Here is a 19,458-nt window from a genome sequence, read left to right on the forward strand (position 1 = left end):
ATAAAATGAAATATCCGATGTATGATATCAAATCGCAAAACGTCACCACAATCATCATCCGCTGAATAAATCGCCCGATACCTATGTAGACATCTCCAGTGTTGTTCAAGGACATGTCGCGCACTGCCGGAACCGCGATTTATTTGTTGAAAGGTGTCTCCCAGAGCGTAAATGTTTGGTCTAATCAACAGGCGTCAACTACATCCTCATCGTCGACCTCCTCGTCTTCGACGGGACACCCAGCTTCTTTCTCGACAGACGTCTTCTCTTCTTCTCCTTCCATCTCCTCGTCACTTGAGAGGAACTCTCGCAATAGCATAGTCGCATAGGAAGCTGCAGGCAGACTGAAAGAAAGTACTACGCCGATTTTTTCCTCCGAGTCCACCTTCCCGTCCGCGGGAGGAGCCGGTTTCTTTCGCTCGTAAATTTCCTCTCCGTTCTTCAACTGCGCTGCTCTCTCTTTCTCCCGTCGGTCCTGTTTCACCTTGAATCGGAATCAGACTCAGTCAGGGCTAAGATCCTGTATAGCCTTCGCTTCTCTCGGCGAATAATTCTCGTATTCCATCGTCGTTGTTCCAACCTGAATCTTCCTTGTCTCAAGCTCTCGGAGTTTCTCGTCTTTTTTGAGGAGAGCATCCCAGTCAGTTTCTACCAGTGGCTCATTGGGATTAGTGTAGCTTTTGATCTGGCGATGGCAAGGATTCTAATTGAGTAGGCAAGTATCGAATGGGGACTCGAACCCCTCAGTTCGGCGGAGAGCGGAGGAAAAAAGACTATACAACAGCAGACTCGGTCGTAGAGTGATTCTTGAAACTCTCTAGGTGCTTCAGCAACTCACCTCGAAGTCCAGGTCTTTGGGAAGACAGTAAACTTTGCGATATGTCCCACGCATGGCAAAGGATTTGTTGTTGGAACTGAAACAGTCCAAATTTTCGAATCCATCGGATTTGACGATATCGATGAACCATCCAGCCTGCTCGTTATCCGGGTACTTTATGGAAAAGCCGGGCAGGGGTAGAACAACGTCCCATATGGTGAAGCGTGTTATGTTTTCCGCCGTGACGTACTGTGGAATTCAGAGAATAAGGGAATCGCAGCGAGGATCATTCGTGATTCAGGACCGATTCAGGCCCTGAATGTGGTTGGGGAAATTATTCGATGCGGTACTGTGCGTGGTCGTGCGGCGGCGTATAAGATTCGCGCACGGAATTCTCGCTGGATGACGAGTGCTGAACTCACTTCGACGGGTGCTCTATCTCCGTCCTCCTTGGAATCAGGTGGCAGAACCAGGTCTCCGAGCACGACTTTCGCTCCGAACATCTCTAAACGCCTGCAATCTCCCGTAAACTTGCGTCAATACGTGCTGATCTCATATCTCGGACGACGCCACACCCCAACCGTCAGAAACAACCTTCTCACCTTGAAACGACACTGTTCCAGATGAAGCTCTGATAAGCGTGAATATACAATAGGCGCGTGTTCTTCTGAAGACCGAAGAGGGCCGACTGGATTTGAACGGAAAGGCGAGGTCAGAGATAAGTAGTCAGAATCAGAATTTTCGTCCAAGATCTCGACTCGAGAGCCGTTCTGGGACATCGACAGCGACGAACCATGAGGAAATTATTCCATATTTTGTGCGAGGAGTGTTGCCCTCCGACGTTGAGAGCACTCGCAGGAGGAGCCACTCTTCTATGAACAACACTTAAGCAACTGGCCTGGAAGTTCCCGGGGTCTTTTTTCAAAGCAGCCAGGAGATGTCCTTCAAGAGATGTTTGGGAGCCTCGAGTCGTCAACAGGTCGTAACATTTACTAGCATCCTTCGTTCCCATCCAAAGAGCCCGCGCAGCATCCAAGTCCCGCCGCGGTCGACCACCGTCGCGTGGCCGGAGTATGAGATCACAAGCTTCGGCCCACTTGGATGCCAGCATTTTTTTGCCTAGAAGTAGGAGAAAACTCAGACAAAACGCAAGTGGTCTCATAAAAGGATGCGTGTTCCATCCGAGGAAGACTTCAAGGAGATATGGGTTCGAGCTCCGAGGATTGCTTTGCTGACCTATGTCATGAGTAGGAATACTGGTGGTTCCGAATCGCTGGAGCCCGAAATAATTGATGAAGCCTTTCCGAAGATTCTCCAGGGCTGCTCTCATCTCTTCTTGCGTTCCCCCTTTGACATCTCTGGAATTTCGAGGGGGTCAGTAGACTCGTCAGTGACGTGAAAATGAGAGCTCGGGCAACTCATGAAAAGGAGTCTCATGTGGAGATATACTTCGTGTACCTCAGAGTTATGATGAACCGGTTGCCTGTGAGTTCTCCCAATTGTATTTGTTTCTGAGCGAAATGCACATTTCCTATCTTGAACTTTTCGTTCCGCTTATTGATGCCTGAGAATCAATCGCCTGTATTTCAGCTTCAAACTCGGCACAGGAATCTGCCCCGAGGAAAATCTAGATCCAGACTAGCGGAAAGCTCACCTAGGAGATAGTCAGGCTTCATACGATATACAGAAACCCTTTGCGTAGTGATGGCTCGTTTATCCTTCGTGCCCGCGTAAGAGAAGACGGAAGGTTTCGTTCTCGTGAGACCAGCTATAGCATTTATGGCCTCCATAGTGTCCGTATTGTCCTGGATCAAAAGCAACCACGTTCAATGAGCCCACGGTGGATGAGGCTGTTTCGCCATGCGCGTATTCTCCGTTCGCGAGCCGGAGAATCGTCGAAAAAAATCCCTACGACTCGTATCCGTGCTGCGGAAATATGCTCATCTCCAAATTCCCTATCATCGTATTCGGGAGCTTTGTGAGGATTTTGATTCTCACCTTGTATAGCACGAAAGTCGTATGATTCGGCCTACCGGTCGGCCAATAGTATCGTAATCTTTCGCCTTTGTGCGCGCTCTTCTTCGAGATGACTATGAACCTCTTCCCATCTGGAAATCATTCACCTGATCGTCAGCCATCAATGGCTTCGGTTCGATTGACCAAGCCATGGCCTCGGATGGAATCCCCTTCATCTCCCCGCAATACATGGAACACTTGTATACCGCCACACGGAGAACTCCTCGATATCTCACCATCGTCTTTCGTCTCGCTCTGGAGGGATGGGTATCCATTCCGCAGGGAGACATGCACGAGCGTTCTCTGTTCTTTCGTCATACTCCCGACGTCCACGCTGACAGTAGCCTTAATGTCTTCGTTCGCCATCATTTCCTCCAATCGATCTTTTAATTGCTGGTCAATACCTGGAGGAGGGAGCTGAGCCATTAAAGGTGGTGCAGAGGTCAAGGTATCTCCTGGGATTAGCCCCTCAATCACCATTGCATGTATCCGCTCAGTTGGCCGCTGTGTTCTAGATATATGATGAGAGGAGAAACGAACAAACCTTTCGTTCCGGTGTCGTCAGCCGTGACTGGGTTCTCCAGGGTCGTAAGTTGCACAACTTCACCGGCCAAGTCGATTTCCTTAACTATGAAGTCGAATGACCTGGAATTTCATATTCCATCTTGTTCACGAAATTTTGAGACTGACTTTTGAGGAATTAACTTGGAGAAGTACAGAAGAGGGCCAACTTCTCAAGCTCCAACCCTAGTGCCACCCACCTGGACTTCATTCGCGCAGTGAACGCGGGCCGTTTGTTCCCTGCCATGTATTGAGAAATACCGGCGGCACTCTCTCGTGGTTTGAAACGAGCTCTTTTGATCTGTGGGCCATCACCTCCGTCTTCTGGACAACGTTTCGAAGCCATCCGAGCAGAGTTTCCTCGATATCAATGAGAGAGGTCCTGTCCACCTGTTCGACTTTCGGGAAACTGGAAGCGAACGTGATCCGGCTCTTGAGCCGTATGAACAGTAGAACAGGACTTTGGTACGATCCACTGAGAGCGATCTTTGTGCCTCAGAATGTCCGAATCTGCCGAAGATGAGAATCGCTCCACAAACAAACTCCCGCTTCTTCTGCCAAAGTGTTCTGTTATGTTTACGCGACCACGTGGTTCTGGAGCCCTTTCCCAGCCGCTGGTGTCTCGAAGCTCGCGAGTTCCGTTCTCTCGGGAAGTCTTCGTCGTGGAGATGCCACAATTTCAACCTGGTGATTTTCGAGGATCACAAAAATGATACGGTGTACATCGTCTCCTCATTCAATTCCTGAGCTCCGAAAGGTCTTCGGAAGGGATCAGGGCTCACAGCGCCCTCTGGTTCGATAGTATGCAACTACAGATGAAGTCATAGGTCATAGTCGAACAGAAAATCATGGGGACAAAAAGCGATGGAATGCGCACTGCTGCATTGTGAATCTCGAAACTGACGAAGGAAAAAGGGGGAGCTCTGATGCCCATCCCTGCTGTGGGCTGATTCCTACTCCTCGATGAATTCTGTAGAGTTCCCACGTACCGGCAGACAGACTCTAGAATCCAGAACATCCGTCTTTGTCGGGGGGCGGCGCTTCCCAGGCGAAGAGAGGGGATCTATTTGCTGGATTATCCCGAGCAACCTCGCGCCGATTGATGATTTATGGTGTCCTGACCTCAAGCCTTCTGTGACACTCCCGGCTTGTCCAAGGAGCACGAATGCGCTAAGCGTTGAAAGCGTGGGTACTGCTCGTCCCGATTTTCGCATCATAGCTTCTCCAAATCCGACTTGTCCAAAGTCGAGAAAAAATTCTGCATTTGCCCCTGGGTAACGTGACGGGGATATTTCATACGTGTGCGTTTCGCATGACTACGCGAGAGAGCCTACTCAACCGAATGATGTTTGATCTCATAATTCATCTTGCATACATATATTGGTGTTCCATAGCCCATCGCTCATTTGAGCCACGCTCAGCCAGTGGTGATTATCTTGAGCGTATAGACGGTGTGAAAGAGTTCATCGATCAAACATCCTCTCGGGCTGTCAGGATCTGTCGCGAGAGCAGAGCCTACCGCCACCGCCCGTGAGTGATGAGCACAGTCCGATATAGGTGTCATCAACACTGCAGCAGATCACCGCAGGCAGGGAACCACGATCTCGGATCTGTCCATTAAACACATCGAGAGCATTCTAGGAACGAAGTATCCGAGGCCAGAGGGAAGAAGCACACCATGGTGTGTTTTCCCTCTTACATCAGTGAGTGACTGAGAAATATCCGCATCTTGGAACCAGAGCGGAACCTTCGGCGTCACGCTCGAGTTCACGCTCATCCCGCTCCGGAAATCAAACTCCGGATCTCCACAAGCTGCTATCGAGCGCGTATACCGATTGAATTTCCGAGTTCCTGGGACAGAGTTGGAGAGCTTTTTCTCTTGGGTTGTTCAAGAGAGTTTGTTGTCGGTCAGGGAATGCGATTGAAGATCACACGCTCTCCGAATGAAAAAAAACACATCATGCATCAAAGCTTCTCTTTTCTGAGTATCCCGTTGTGAGTCTCGGCCGGGCTTAGTCATGAATTCGTGGGCGCTCTTCGACTTATTTGAGAACGAGTCTGCCGTCTCCAAGCAAGTCTCTACGAGGCTCATCTCGATACGAGGTTCGCTGATCCTGTCAAAGACTTCCGTCGTTGACAGTCCCACTCCATCCATAGATGGCGTCCAATCGACGGAATCATCCAACCTCGCAATTCTGCGTGGATTGAAACTGAAACGAGCTGAAGGCTGGAAGATGTATCTGAAAGAGTCATCGCAGAGCGGGAGAGTCTGCGGCGGCGGTAGTCTCTCTTGGTCGTCTTTCTCTCTGAATCTCAGGGTTTGCTCTGGTGGGTCGGGTTTTCCAGCTACCGACTGACTGACTGGCACAGATCTGGAAGCTCCCGATCGCTAGCTGACGAACGAACGATTTCAAGTCGCGGGATTCCCGCCGTGCAGTGCAAGTGCCCGGAAGTCGATCGAGTGACAAATATTCCAAAAGCTCGAATCGCCTGCGCAGTCAAAGTCTGCAGGCGATCGGACGAATGGGGACCTTGAACCGATAATGCGCGATATCTCCTCGAAGAATGTCGTGGACAAGACTCGCCGTCGTCGTTCTCCTTCTTGTAGCAGGAGGATATGGCCGACAGTGCCGGGAGAACCCTCTGTGCGTCTGTAACACCGACTTGTCGAAGGATGTCATCTGCGATGGGGTGGCTTTCGCCAGGCTACCCCTGTCTCTGTTGGACAACCAGGTTACGACAACCCTTGTGATCATGCGTTCGAACATATCCGAGATCGCGGACGACGTGTTCTTCGATTCCAAACTCACTGCGTTGAATATCGCTGATTCCCACCTGAGTCGAATAGGAATATGTGCTTTCTGTGGAAATGTTGAATCTACGCTGGTGACCCTGGATCTTAGCGGTAACCGATTCTATGAGTTCCCCATACGGTCCCTGGTGAAACTGCAGAACCTGCGGTGGCTGTCGCTCCGGCGGAACCACATAAAAATGCTGGAATTCGAGCAAGATGAGGAAGGGGTTGGTTCACCGCTCTATGACAACTTGGTGAGCCTGTACCTGAGCGACAATCACATCGGGACCGTACGTCCTGGTACTTTCACGAAATTCACGCGTCTGCAGACGCTCGAGCTCAACAATAACGGCCTCACGCTCCTCGAAGAGAATACATTTCCGCAAACCTTAGTTAGTCTTCATCTGGATGGAAATCTTTTGACTGTGATCCCATTCGAGGCTTTCAGGAGTCTCGAAAGCCTCCAATGGCTACATCTGAGGGACAATCACATAGCGAAAGTGACTGCGGCGCCACACTTAGCCTTCAATTCCCTGATTCTTTTCGATCTAGGAGATAATCTGATCAGAAGCATTGCTGAGCCTCTAACCAACGGCGTAAACGTTCAGCTTCTGAAACTCGACGGCAATCATCTTTACAAAATCGAGCCCAGCTTTTTTGACCAACTCGAGGAGACGATTGTCTCTTTGAATGGCAACATATTATCCAGCTTGGATCCTCGAACTTTCGCTCGTTACAAACCGAAGAGAATCGATCTCAGTTGCAATAGTTTCGAAAGAGCGCCGGTCGAAGCCCTCGAAGAGAGTCAAGTCAAGCATCTGAACCTAAGCAGGAATCACCTCAAGGAGTTCGAGGCACGATTGTGTCAACTGACGAAACTTTTCATAAGTCAGAACAGACTCGAAGAGATTCCGAGCTTACCTTGCTCGAAAGGTCTCAAAGTTCTCGACGTCTCCAAAAATAGTATCAGGCTACTATCGGAAGATTCCTTCCCGTTTACGAATCTCCATACCCTCGACATATCTGACAACGCTATGCTCACTATCGGAGCATCACCTTTCAAATATCTGGTCAACTTGAAAGATTTCAATCTCGCTCACAACCGGCTCTCAACTATTCCGGCGGATCTCATTGACTTGCTGCGATCCGTTGAATACCTGAATGCCATGAACAACGCTCTCGAAGGTTTCATCAATTTGGCGAATCTCACAACTCTTAAACGGCTGGATCTTCGATTGAACCCGCGATTGAGGGAAGACGTCTTGATCGGCAGCAGTATTCAAGAGCTCGACTTCAGCTTCACGAAGATTTCCACCGATTTCATCATACCAACCGCTCGCCGTCTCAGTAAATACAGCTTTCAACTCTTCCCGAGCGAATCTCTGAGATCGCTGTTCGCTCAAAATTTCCCGGACCTCACCACAATCGATTTGCGATACTCGGCTATATCCCGGGTTGGTTCCAACGCGCTCTACTATCTACCCAATCTGGAATTCGTTCATCTGAGCCACTGTCGGATCGATACTCTGGACGAAGTGGCTTTCAATCGTCTACCGGCTCTGCAGCTGCTAGATCTCTCACACAATCGACTGCGGAACCTTTCTCTTAGCTCTTTCTGCCAACTTAGCGACTTCGACATCGTCCCGTCGACGGTCGACCTGTCCCACAACCAAATCAAATCATTGAGAGCTCAAGACGATCACTTGGAATACGAGTGCCAGAACTACATCACAGTTTTGAATTTGAAGCACAACCATATCTCCGACATCGATTTCGACGCATTCCTCACCGTGAAGAACACGCTTCTCGAACTCGATCTGAGCCATAACCTTCTCGGGGACCAGCAGTTGAAGAAATTCATTGACCTCAAAAGAGTTTCTCGGCTCAATCTCAGCCACAACCGTCTCGCAATGTTACCACGCCGAGCGATGACAGGCTTGTTCAATCTGCAGGAGCTTGACCTGAGCTCGAATCTGATCCAACAAATCACTCCATCGGCTCTGGCAAGCTTGCCTAAGCTCCGGGCTGTGGATCTGAGCTCAAATAATATAAGTTTCATTCCAATTGATGCTTTCAACGGAACGAGCATTGAGGTATTGAATTTGGAACGGAATCAACTACCCTCCTTGAAGAATGCGGCTTTCAGATCTATTGGTTGTGAGTATACTCATGAGAACAAAATCTCCTTCGATTCTGATCCATGTTTCCGGCTCCTAAATGGTTGGTTCTTTTTAGCGAATCTGACTGAGCTGTATCTCTCCCACAACGACGACATGCATGCTCTCACAAACGGTGAATTCGCTTATCTGACTCAACTCCTCCATCTGAGCATATCAAACTGTGGGATCAAGACGATCACTCCGGGATCGTTCAATGATCTGAGTCTTCTGATCTCTCTCGATATATCGAATAACTGGCTGAGTTATCTTGAAGCTCAGGTCTTCGAGAATCTCGCGCTGCTTCAGGTAAACTTGACAGACGAAGAGGGAGAGCTTCGCCCCATAGACTCTATCCGCCTTCGAGGGCTGGTCACGATGTCTGCAGGGACTGGATGATGCCAGACTAATGATACGGACGGGATTCATGATTCTCGACTCCTCATTTCAGCGTTTGGACTTGTCGAACTGCTCCTTGCGGACTTTGCCTTCACTGCACGTCCCCGAACTCAGATTCTTGTCCTTGGCGTCCAACCGGCTGGAAAAACTCCATGAAACGTCCTTCACGACAGCACGAGAGATACAAGATCTGGACTTATCCAACAATAGGTTGAAAGAGGTGCCTACAAACATATGGAGCACTCTCGCGGAGCTTCGATTCCTCAAGCTTGCTGCGAACCCTCTTCTTGCGATTCCCGACCAGAGTTTCCATGGGCTTGAGCTCCTGGAGAGCTTGTGGATCGAGCGCCTTTGGCAATTACGTCACATTGATATTCGATCTCTGTCGCTGAATCGGTGAGTCCATCTGAGGCGAAAACATTCTACATATCGGGAGGGTGCGAAACATTGACCCTGAGTCTCCTGCAGCGATTCCTATGCATGAGCGCTTCCGCAATATTCAGAGAGCTACTCCGGAAATGCACCCGCAGTATGACGTCTAACTCCGGTTTCTTTTCTCCCGCTCCCACCTCCCAGCCGATTGACGAGTCTGTCTACGTGGACCTATACAGGCAAGCAGGCATTTCGACTCGAGGCTCTCCTCTCGAGACTGCCCGCGTTGCGGGAACTCGAGGTCGAAGTCGAGGTGCGAACGCTCTCGGATCAAATCCAATGGGGTTTCGGTCATAAACTTCGTCGACTTCATCTTCGAGGCAAGAACTGGACGATAATGGCGGGAGACGCTCTCAGCGGTCTGGGAGGAGTGGAGAACACGAACAAGAAGGTTGGACATAGATCATACCTCGGGATTTCTGTATGTTGTCTCTCATTTCTCTCAGACTCTCTCATCTTATGCAGGAGATTGAGATCATCGTGAGCGATACATTTATCGAAGACATGCATTTCGGGTTCATCGAAAAGCTCACGCGACAGCCGAGAAGAGTGAATCTAGACCTTCGCCGCAACACCTTTCAACGCTTCTTTTCAGAGAAGAAAGATGACGTGCTCAATACTACTCAGGCCTATCCACAAGCTAGCCTGGGTGAGCGAATAGTCTCAGAGAAATATCATGCCTCCGTTCCATGGTTTCCCGCGGGCGCGCCGTGATTGCGCAGATTCCGTCCCAATCGAGTCTGCATTCCACACATTTCACAGGAATTTCATCTTTTCGGTAGGTTGGCTAGCGGTGGACACACAGGAGAGCTGCGAATGCAGTCGGAACAACTGGATTCTCGCATGGAGGGCTCGAGCTCCCATTTTCGTCCCAACACTCTGCCGCGAGTTCCCGGCATCGGTCAACTTCATCGCAGACGTTCGGTGCTCGCCGATCGATGATTACACGGCTATCGACGATGAAACGAAACGACGGACCCATTCCTTCGCCAGCAGCGACGGGACTCCAGGTCTGATGACTATCGTCTGTACCTTGTTGTCAATATTGATACTCAGAATTCGATGATGATAGACCCCCGGTTTTCCGAGATCGAAACGATTATAGAGATTCTCGACCTATGCCGAAATGTTTGCCGAAGATTCCAAACTGAGTATTCCATGAAGGACTTCTCTATGTATAAAGTAAATAGTCGACTTTTCCTGCGGACTCTTGGTGTGTTCTATCATTGATCCTAGAGGAAATCAGGTCACTCACACAGATCTGGATCATTCGCTCCGCCACATCGCTCCGGCAGCCTTGATTCGTCAGGTGAGGCTTTCCCTTCTCACCCAGCAGCTGATCCCCTGTTTCGGCCACTGCATGAGACCTCGCACGGAGCGTTCGATCGCCGGATCGGGAGTCTATCTCTCCGTATCGTCATTCCAGTATGGTGCTCGACTGCCATTGGCCGGACCCTCGGACTTCGACCGTTTTTCGTCTCCGATGATAGCAGGATGTAATCTCGGTTTTCCAAGACCATATATTCGGTCTGGAGAGAAGATCTCTCAAAACGAACGTCGCGGATTTATGATGCATGAGCGGCAAGCCCCCGAGCATTTATTCATAATAGAAAGTGATACCAACTTTCAAAAGCGATTGATTTATGTTGTACACCGTTATAAGTTGGCGAGATGCGTCATATTGGAAGTCTGTATAGTTCTGATTCACATTTACGCTGACGCGTTCCGGTCTTGATTTTACACCGTAGACGTGGACTCTGTCGAGTTTACCAACACCACCTCCGGTCAGATTCCCTATAGAGACGCTGTTGCCGCTCGCGATTGCCATGATCAAGTCGTAGTCTCCCTTCTCGACGACATCAATGCTTTCGCCATCGTCTAGGTAGAGATAACCGACAGCTTGCGAATCTTCTTCCAGGAAGATATAGACTCCGAAAGGATTTTGGCGAGAATCCGTTGTAGTTCTCCCAGGTTCCTGGTAGAAGACAGCGCTCCCCGCCTTCATGAAGAACTGAATGGTATCTTCGTATGCCTCGAGAGAAACGTATCTCCCGCCTCCAGTAGCGTCGATCGTTTCTGTCCTGTTTTGAAGATCGTACCAAGTTCCTTTCGGAAAGTATGCGTTTATCGTCGCCTGGTTCTCATGCAACGCAGGGACGACCATCAGAGATTTTCCCCAGAGGAATTGCTCGTCGATGTCGTAGGTCAGAGGATCGTCTGGATATTCGAAGAACAGAGGTCGGGCCACAGTCTCGCCATATAGATGAGCTCTGTAAAAGAGCGAGTACAGATGCGGCAGAAGTTTGTAGCGCCAGTAGAAAGCGTTCTTCGTTACGGTGAGAACCTTCTCGGCCATCGAAGCGGGATCTTGAGCTTTGGCGTCGTTGGCGTTATGGTTCCTCGAAAACGGATAGAATGCCCCGAGCGCTTGCCAACGGGCACAGAGGTCGTCCGTCGCGTCTTTATTGAAGCCGCAGATGTCGACGCCAACCATGGGGATGCCGTAAAAAGAGAATTCGAGGAACCCAGGAACCGAATCCTTCAAATCCGTCCATGTCGAGAAAACGTCGCCAGTCCAGTGGCCGGCGTAGAAGCCGAAACCAGAGAAAGTCGATCGAGAAATTATGAAGGGACGTTTGTTTGGTCGGACCGTTGCCAACGCATTGTACGTTGCGATGGCCTCCGTGAAGCCGTACATGTTGTGCACGTTGTAATGCTCGGACCAGTGATGACGATCGCTCATGCACAATGTCTTCGTTTTGAGCGGCTCATCCCCGGGGGTATAAACGATATCATCGTCATCGGGACATCCCCCGTCGATATGCCCATCGATCAGGTTTGACGGCTCATTCATATCCTGAGGGCGGTTAGGATAATGTTAAGTTGGGCAATCGGAACACAGCTGAGTCGATCGTCTATCTGCTTCAAGCGAGATCAGAGTTTATGATCAGCTAAGGTCGGGAGTCGGGAGGTCTAGGGAAAATGCGTCAAATGGCTCGTGAGCAAATGCGGATATAAACCTACAATCCACGCTCCGTCGATCGCGACCCGCTTGTGGAAATCGCTGATCATCTCGGTCCAGTAAGCCGTCGCGTTGGGATGAGTGAAATCGGGGAAAACGCTGGAGTTCACGTTCCAAACTTTCCCGCCAGCGATCGCACCATGGGCGTCCTTCACAAAAACGTCGTAGTCGACACCACGGTCGTAGGGTGGGTATTGGCCGATCGGCTCGCTCCCACTGACCGCTGGGTCCTATGGCGAGAACCAAACCTGACTGAGTTACCATCTCCATGATCCAGTTGGTTTGATGAGAGTTTCACACATGCTACTAGCTAATAATTTCTCTAACCGATCCCAAGGAATTCTCTGCAATACCACACTATGCCTTCGACGCGGCTTTGACTCACAATTATGAGGACATAGTGGCGGCCATCGTCATGAAGTTCGTCCACAAAGTTTCCGAGATCGTTGTAGTTTACAGGGTCGAGCGTGAAATCATTCCGTTTATCCATGTAGTCGATATCATTCCACTGAACATCCTGTGGAGAGTAGAAAATGTGGTAGATAATAGATTCTCCACAATTCATTTTCCCCCTCAATCGATTCCCATGAGATGCCCGGCTACCCAGGGAACATTCCTTGGTGGAAAAATCTGAATGTCCGGGGACGAATTCGAAACACTTTCCCGAAACTTCAAACTCTCCACCTACAATGCGAACTCCGGCGTCCAGATTCTTCTGCAAGACTTCTCTTGTGTGATTCGTGCTCGTGTAACCGTACCGGCACAGGTGAAAGCCGAGAGACCAATAGGGAATCATTTTCGGGTTGCCAACCATTTGCTGGTACTGTTGAACGACTTTTTCGGGGGTCGGTCCGACGAACACGAAGAAATCCAGAACACCCCCGACAGGTCTGTAGACGATAGCAGGCGTTGGCTGGAGGATGATGTCCATGGCGTTCGAATTGAAGAGCCAGACCCCATTGGCTTTCCCGTCCGGCTCGATGTTTATGTAGAGCGGATGAGTGCCATACAATCGTTTGTCGTAGGCCGGGGATCGATCTTCGTTGTAGAAAGTGAACCTCGAAAAGTTCGTACTCCTCCTTAGAGGACCCTTGTGTTCCCCGAGTCCATATACTACTTGCGACGGTAGCCGACTCGATATTTGTATGAAACGGTCCGTGTAAACCATCGATGCCAAATCGAAGCTCGCGCTGTGGAGAGAGATATCATTCTCAACCCCGAGGAATTTCGAGTCAGAATTCGGTGAATGAATGTATGACGTCATTCCCGAACACGTACATTCTGGTGCCGAGGCCCTCGTCGCCGGAGCGGGTGACTTCTAGTTTTGTCTCCTCGTTGACTTCCACGTTATATTTGTGCTTGTAAACCGAACTCGGTGATGGCGGAGCCGGCAAAGGCGGCTCCCACCTCTGCTTGGCGGGGTCAACGATGCGGATTCTGACAATGTGGTTTGTTTGCGCGATTATATCGATTCGCAGCAATTTTATGTCTTCCGCGATCTTCGACGGATTCACGCGTTCTATGTACGCATTCCGACCTGTTTCCGTGAAGGACTGGTTCACAAGCCTGTAGCCCTGGTAGTTCTTCGGATAATAGCAGTACGGGATCTCCAGGGGTGGGAATCCCGCTCGCTGCGAATCTGAAGAATGAAATAGGATGGAATTATAACTGTCCGTGAATATACACCGTGTATCGATTGTTTTCTCAAATGGACTTATTTAGGCTCAGCGAATTATTCGCGTCACTCACCCTGCGTCTCCTCGGGAACCCTCCAGCAGCAACCTCTCGCGAGACATTTTTGCTCGCTCGACGAATCTTCGGGAAAACAATCGAACCTCTCGAGAGAGCTCGCGAGGTCACATTGAAGCCCTGCTTGGCCAGCCGATGAAGCAAAGCTGAGTCGGGGAAAAATGGGGAGGAGCCTCAATGTTAAAAACGAGGGGTTTCGGGAGTTCTGTAGACCATCCTGGCAGCCTGATGACTCTCGCTCAAGGAAATTCGTTCCGCCGGTCACGGTGCTCGAGAAATCTCGAAGTTTTTGAGAGGATAGGGCTCGGCAGACGTTTAGGAAAAAACTCACCCGAGGGCGAGCAGGATCAGGACTCGCATATCGAAGCTGTTCTCTGCTCTGAATAGTTGCGTGGCTAAATCACTCTCGAAGGGTTTTCTTTGTGGCACAAATCCCTGCACCTTGGAGCAACGGAACGCCTCCGACGACAGTCCTGGAATCCGTTTCTAGGTACCGGGATTAGCCAAAGGCTCACTTCCACTCACCACGATAGGTAATACTTTCGATACACAAGCAACAGGGTGGACGGTCACCTCTTCCTCGGTGTATTTCCACCTCTTCCCCGTGGAGGAATTCACAGCTACGGGAGACTCGTCCAGCACATGGAAGAGATTGTATGAACAGGAGCCCTTCCGCCCGACTCGTTCAAGACAATCTCGCGTGGTCGAAGAGACATTGTTCTTATCGTCGGATTCCAGGCAGCGGATGTGGCTGAAGGAGTGATCGAAGAGATAATGGTCGAAACTCGTTTATTCTCTATTTGGGGTCGATATTTCACCCTCCCTCCAAGTATGCGCACTGGGAGGCTTACGGGAGCGAATCCTCAAGCCAGATGCTCGAGCAACGGAGCAGACCATAATAATATGCTAGTCGCTAACGATTTCGATTCTTAATGAATTCCGGGCATTTTCCTGTATCTCTCATCAAACAGTGTGGGTGTTGAATGACCTGATTAGCCCGTCCCTCAACGAGGAGCATCTGCCTGGACCTATACCCCAATTATCCCGGATTCCGCCTTTTTCAGGATTCCGGATCATTTGACAACGTCTCACAGCTCCAAGGAATCGGGGAACACGAGTTACAATCATACGTTTTTTGTACCTCGAGTTGCTCATAACAGGGCACCGCTGGCTATCGCTCCACCCGGAGTATTTTCCGGCTCTTTGTCTCGTACCGTGAGTCTCCCTCAGTTGTTTTGAGCCCCGAGTTGGAGTTGGAAGAGAAATCGAGCTCCATCAATGTAAAAATAACTGAGCGATTGACGAGATCCTTATTAGCGTGGTGAGTTGCAAGCGGCGTCTCGGATTCTCGCCGAATCTAAACCGACGAATCATACATAAGCAAGACCTAAATAGTTGGGGTAATGATTTCGGTTCATGCTCACGAATAAGTTAGCTCTATGGACACGTCCACCAGTGCATTATCTATATTGTAGATCGAGAGAAGTTGGCGAGACGCATCATATTGGAAATCAGTGTAATTCATGTTTTTGTTCACCACGACTTGAGCCGGTTTCGATTTTATGCCGTAAAAGTGAACTCTGTCCAGCTTGTAATCTAGATCGCCACCTTCAGACTTGCGGACGGTTATCCCTCGCTCGGTCGCGTCCGCTTTGATCAAGTTATATTGGCCGGTTTGTATGGCGTCTATGCTCTCGCCGTCATCGACATACACCTGACCGGAGGCATTACAACCGCGCGCTCCGCTGAGGAAGATGTAGGCCCCGTACGGATTCTGGCGGGAGTCTGTCGTTGTCTCTCCGGGCTCCTGGAAGAATACGACGCTGCCAGCTTTCATGAAGAAATGGATCGTATCGTCGTAGGCAGGCAGATTGACGTGTCTCCCTCCAGCGGTAGCGTCGATTGTTGCCGTTCTGTTCTGGAGATCGAACCAAATCCCCTGAGGAAAATAAGCGTCGATCGTCGTCTGATTCTCGTACAGCGCGGGAACAACCATGAGTGAACTTCCCCAGAGAAATTGTTCATCGTTATCGTAGGTTTCCGGATCTTCGGGATATTCGAAGAACAAGGGTCGAGCAACAGTTTCACCGTTCACATGCGCAATGTGGAATAAGGTGTAGAGAAGAGGTAGGAGTTTGTAGCGCCAGTAATATGCGTTCTTGGTGACGGTGAGAACTTTGTCACCCATGGAGGCGGGATCCTGAGCCTTCATACCGATACTATTATGATTTCTCGAGAACGGGTAGAAGGCCCCGAGCGCCTGCCAGCGAGCGCAAAGCTCAACGTCAGCATTTCCGTTGAAACCGCAGATATCGGCTCCGATCATTGGGATGCCGTAAAAGGAAAATTCGAGGATTCCAGGTATCGAGTCCTTCAAGTCTACCCATGTCGAGAATATGTCGCCGGTCCAATGGCCGGCGTAGAAGCCGTGACCCGAGAAACTCGATCGGGATATGATGAAAGGGCGCTTGTTGGGACGTACGCTCGCCAACGCATTGTATGTTGCGATGGCTTCCGTGAAACCGTACATGTTGTGGACATTGTAGTGCTCAGACCAGTGATGTACATCACTGTTGCACAGCGTTCTGGTTTGCAAGGCTTCGTTTCCCGGGACATATATGATTGCGTCGTCGTCAGGACATCCTTCATCGGGTGAGAGATGTCCATCGACTGTGTTCGAGGGTTCGTTCATGTCCTGAGAATAAATACACGATCGTGACTGAGCCCTCCACATCTGGCTGAAAAAGAGAATGATAGCGCATGGAATACTCACTATCCAAGCTCCATCGAGCTGAACTTGCTTGTACAAATAGCTGAACATTTCGGTCCAGTAGGCGGTCGCGTTTGGATGGGTGAAATCGGGGAACACGCTTGATACGAGATTCCAAACTTTGCCACGTACTACTTCGCCCCCCTTGTTTTTCACAAATACATCTAATTCCAGTCCGCGATCGTAGGGCAGGTATTCATCCGGCTGCTCACCTCCGCTGACGGCTGGATCCTACGGATAGGAGTACAACATGATCCCGTCCGCTCATTCTTTACCGTAGTCGCCCGGAATCATCATTATATGAATCATTGGACACGAACTCGACGGATGAGCCGCGCACGGGCTTAAGATGGAGCAATGCTCCCACCCACCAAAATTAAAACGTAGTGTCTCCCATCGCGGTGGAGTCCGTCCACGAAGCTCTTGAGACCCGTGAAATTCACCGGGTCGATGGTGAAGTCGTTGAAGTGAGACATGTAGTCGATGTCATTCCATTGAACGTCCTGTTAACGAAGAAGAGCGTCCCTCTCAAGGAAATTCTCAGATTTTCCGCGATCGTGCGAGGTCCCCAGGTGATGGATTTCCGAAAAGACCATGCCTATATCGATATATGTATATCCCAGATGATTTATCGGAGCTCCCTGGGAGCTCGATACGTCACGAAACCCTGACGTTCCACCATAGCGGGATTCATACTCACAACTCGGACACCCGCGGCCAAATTTTTCTGCAGAATATCTTCGGTGTGCTTAGTACCGGTGTAGCCCCATCGGCAGAGATGGAAACCGAGAGACCAATAGGGGATCATTTTCGGCTTGCCGACCATCTCCTGATACTGCTGGACAACTTTTGCGGGAGACGGTCCAAGGAAAACGAAGAAATCGAGAATGCCTCCAACAGGTCTGTATGTGATCGCGGGCGTCGGATGAAGAATGATGTCCAGCGCGTTGGAATTCAGAAGCCACATTCCGTTTGCGCGGCCGTCTGGCTCAATGTTGATGTACAAAGGGTGAGTCCCATACAAACGTTTGTCTAGAGTTGGAGATCTATCCTGATTGTAGAACGTGAATTTGGTATAGTTCGTGCTCCTCCTCAAGGGTCCCTTGTGTTCGCCGAGTCCATAGACTACTTGAGACGGGAGCCGGCTCGAGATTTGGATGAACCGGTCGGTGTAGACCATCGTCGCCAAATCAAAGTTCACGCTGGAGGGAAGATTCAATATATCAGGATCGAATAATGATTGAATGGAGGACGAGGGTGATTTCTTCGGGTCCTTGGCATTGAGTCTGTAGTTAAGATTGCGGGAGATACTCTTACGTACATGGTCGTGCCAGCTCCAGATTGCGGGGAGCGAATAATTTTCAGCTTCGTTTGCTCCGTGATTTTCACAACATATCTTGGTGCGAGCACCGTGGATGGGGCAGGTGGAGCTGGGAGCGGAGGTTCCCATCTGTTCTTGATCGGATCCACGATGCGTATCCTAACAATATCGTTCGTCTGCTCTATCACTTCGACTCGCAACACTTCGATATCTTCATCGATTCGGGACTCGGTCACGCGTTTTAGGTAGGCAGCCAGACCGGTCTTCGTTGCGGACACGTTTACGAGCTTATATCCCTCGAAATCCTTCGGGTAAAAACAGTACGGTATGTTCATGGAGCTCGCGCCTTGCAGACCTTATCAAGAGAGTTTCGAGTCAATCCATTGGTCGCTGAATATCGAAATACGGGATAGAGCGATCGATAAAGCGTGAATATTCAGATATAAGCACCCACCGTCGCCAGTTTTGGGGGCACTCCAACAACATCCCCTTGCGACACATTTCTCTTCGCTTGCCGATTCCTCAGGAAAGCAATCGAATCTTGCCGACGAGTCCGTCGCATCGCATTCTGGCCTAGCCTGAGCAACCGATAGAGCCGCGCTGAATAGAAAAGATGAAACGAACTCTCAGAGCATAATCTACGATTTCCCCGTCTTGTGAAGGACTCCCAACCGGGATATCTCCAATTATTCCTCAGGACAACCTATCGCGAGGAAACTGAATGTGCAAGGTGAGGATAATCGAGCGACCTACCCGAGGAGGAACGCATTCAAGGCTCTCATATTGGAGCCGTTGGCTGCCCGTAGAGGTGCTTCCAGCTCACTGTCGGTCGCCGACGCGGGTGCGTCCCTTCTCGGAAAATAATTAGCGAACTGGTGAGAGGGAACGCCTTCTGGCTATATTCCTGTGTCTAATCCCAGGATTCAAAGGGGATGAAGAGGTGATTTAATCGCTCACTGCACCGTAAGACCAAAAAGGAGTCTCTCTCGAGCAGCTGATGAGAGTCGCTATCAAAAACTTTCTGCTCCCGCTGTCGAGTGGTTTCGCTGATCCCTTGTTTCGAGTACTAATAGGAGCCCACGCTGTCCCGATGGGCTAGCTCGTCTAGGCTTGACGAGTCCCATGCATGAACGTCCACGATCAACACAGAGGAACACGCCCTCAAAAATTATCGATAGCTCCGTCGGCGTCGGAGCGTGGCCTTTTTCTACCGCTCCTCCGCTGCCGTGGCGGTATACGAGCACGGATACACTGCGTCGACCGAGAGAGAACCCTCGAGGAGACGTTTTTCGGATTTGGTGCGGAACACTATCTAGCGGACGAATTACGGCGATAAATGCGACTCGCCCTTCCAAAAAAACTCGCGCTTCTGCCAGGCGCGGAAAAGCCATTGACATTGTTGCTTCCTCCGCTCGCTAAAA

At 50.2% G+C, this 19,458-nt stretch overlaps 3 protein-coding genes across 3 annotated transcripts; 1 reads left to right on the plus strand and 2 right to left on the minus strand.

Annotated features, from left to right (window-relative positions):
- Positions 1–184: 184 nt before the first annotated feature.
- On the minus strand, positions 185–3,740 carry Pus7 (pseudouridine synthase 7). The gene is made up of 13 exons (XM_003744669.2): positions 3,595–3,740; positions 3,378–3,478; positions 3,070–3,237; positions 2,816–2,925; positions 2,472–2,622; positions 2,276–2,381; positions 2,054–2,175; positions 1,716–1,936; positions 1,420–1,505; positions 1,240–1,330; positions 839–1,066; positions 581–685; positions 185–484 (listed from the first exon to the last, which is right to left on the minus strand). The coding sequence occupies exons 1-13, from the start codon at positions 3,738–3,740 to the stop codon at positions 185–187; spliced, it is 1,935 nt and encodes a 644-aa protein (XP_003744717.2).
- A 2,219-nt stretch (positions 3,741–5,959) lies between these two features.
- LOC100909310 (chaoptin) lies at positions 5,960–10,268 on the plus strand. The gene is made up of 6 exons (XM_029111830.1): positions 5,960–8,345; positions 8,424–8,653; positions 8,796–9,139; positions 9,320–9,566; positions 9,641–9,824; positions 9,958–10,268. Exons 1-6 carry the CDS (start codon positions 5,960–5,962, stop codon positions 10,239–10,241), a joined length of 3,675 nt encoding a protein of 1,224 aa, XP_028967663.1. The 3' UTR covers positions 10,242–10,268.
- A 470-nt stretch (positions 10,269–10,738) lies between these two features.
- LOC100898996 (uncharacterized) lies at positions 10,739–18,865 on the minus strand. Its single transcript, XM_003744605.2, has 15 exons — positions 18,791–18,865; positions 18,492–18,637; positions 18,038–18,392; positions 17,417–17,918; positions 17,088–17,219; positions 16,720–16,947; positions 15,368–16,641; positions 14,462–14,697; positions 14,278–14,419; positions 13,947–14,092; positions 13,476–13,836; positions 12,886–13,387; positions 12,583–12,714; positions 12,200–12,427; positions 10,739–12,032 (listed from the first exon to the last, which is right to left on the minus strand). Exons 1-15 carry the CDS (start codon positions 18,817–18,819, stop codon positions 10,773–10,775), a joined length of 5,673 nt encoding a protein of 1,890 aa, XP_003744653.2. The 5' UTR covers positions 18,820–18,865; the 3' UTR covers positions 10,739–10,772.
- Between the last annotated feature and the right edge of the window lie 593 nt (positions 18,866–19,458).

The sequence above is a fragment of the Galendromus occidentalis genome, unplaced genomic scaffold (genome assembly GCF_000255335.2).
Source record: "Galendromus occidentalis unplaced genomic scaffold, Mocc_1.1 scf7180000077471, whole genome shotgun sequence".
Taxonomy (NCBI): Eukaryota; Metazoa; Arthropoda; class Arachnida; order Mesostigmata; family Phytoseiidae; genus Galendromus; species Galendromus occidentalis.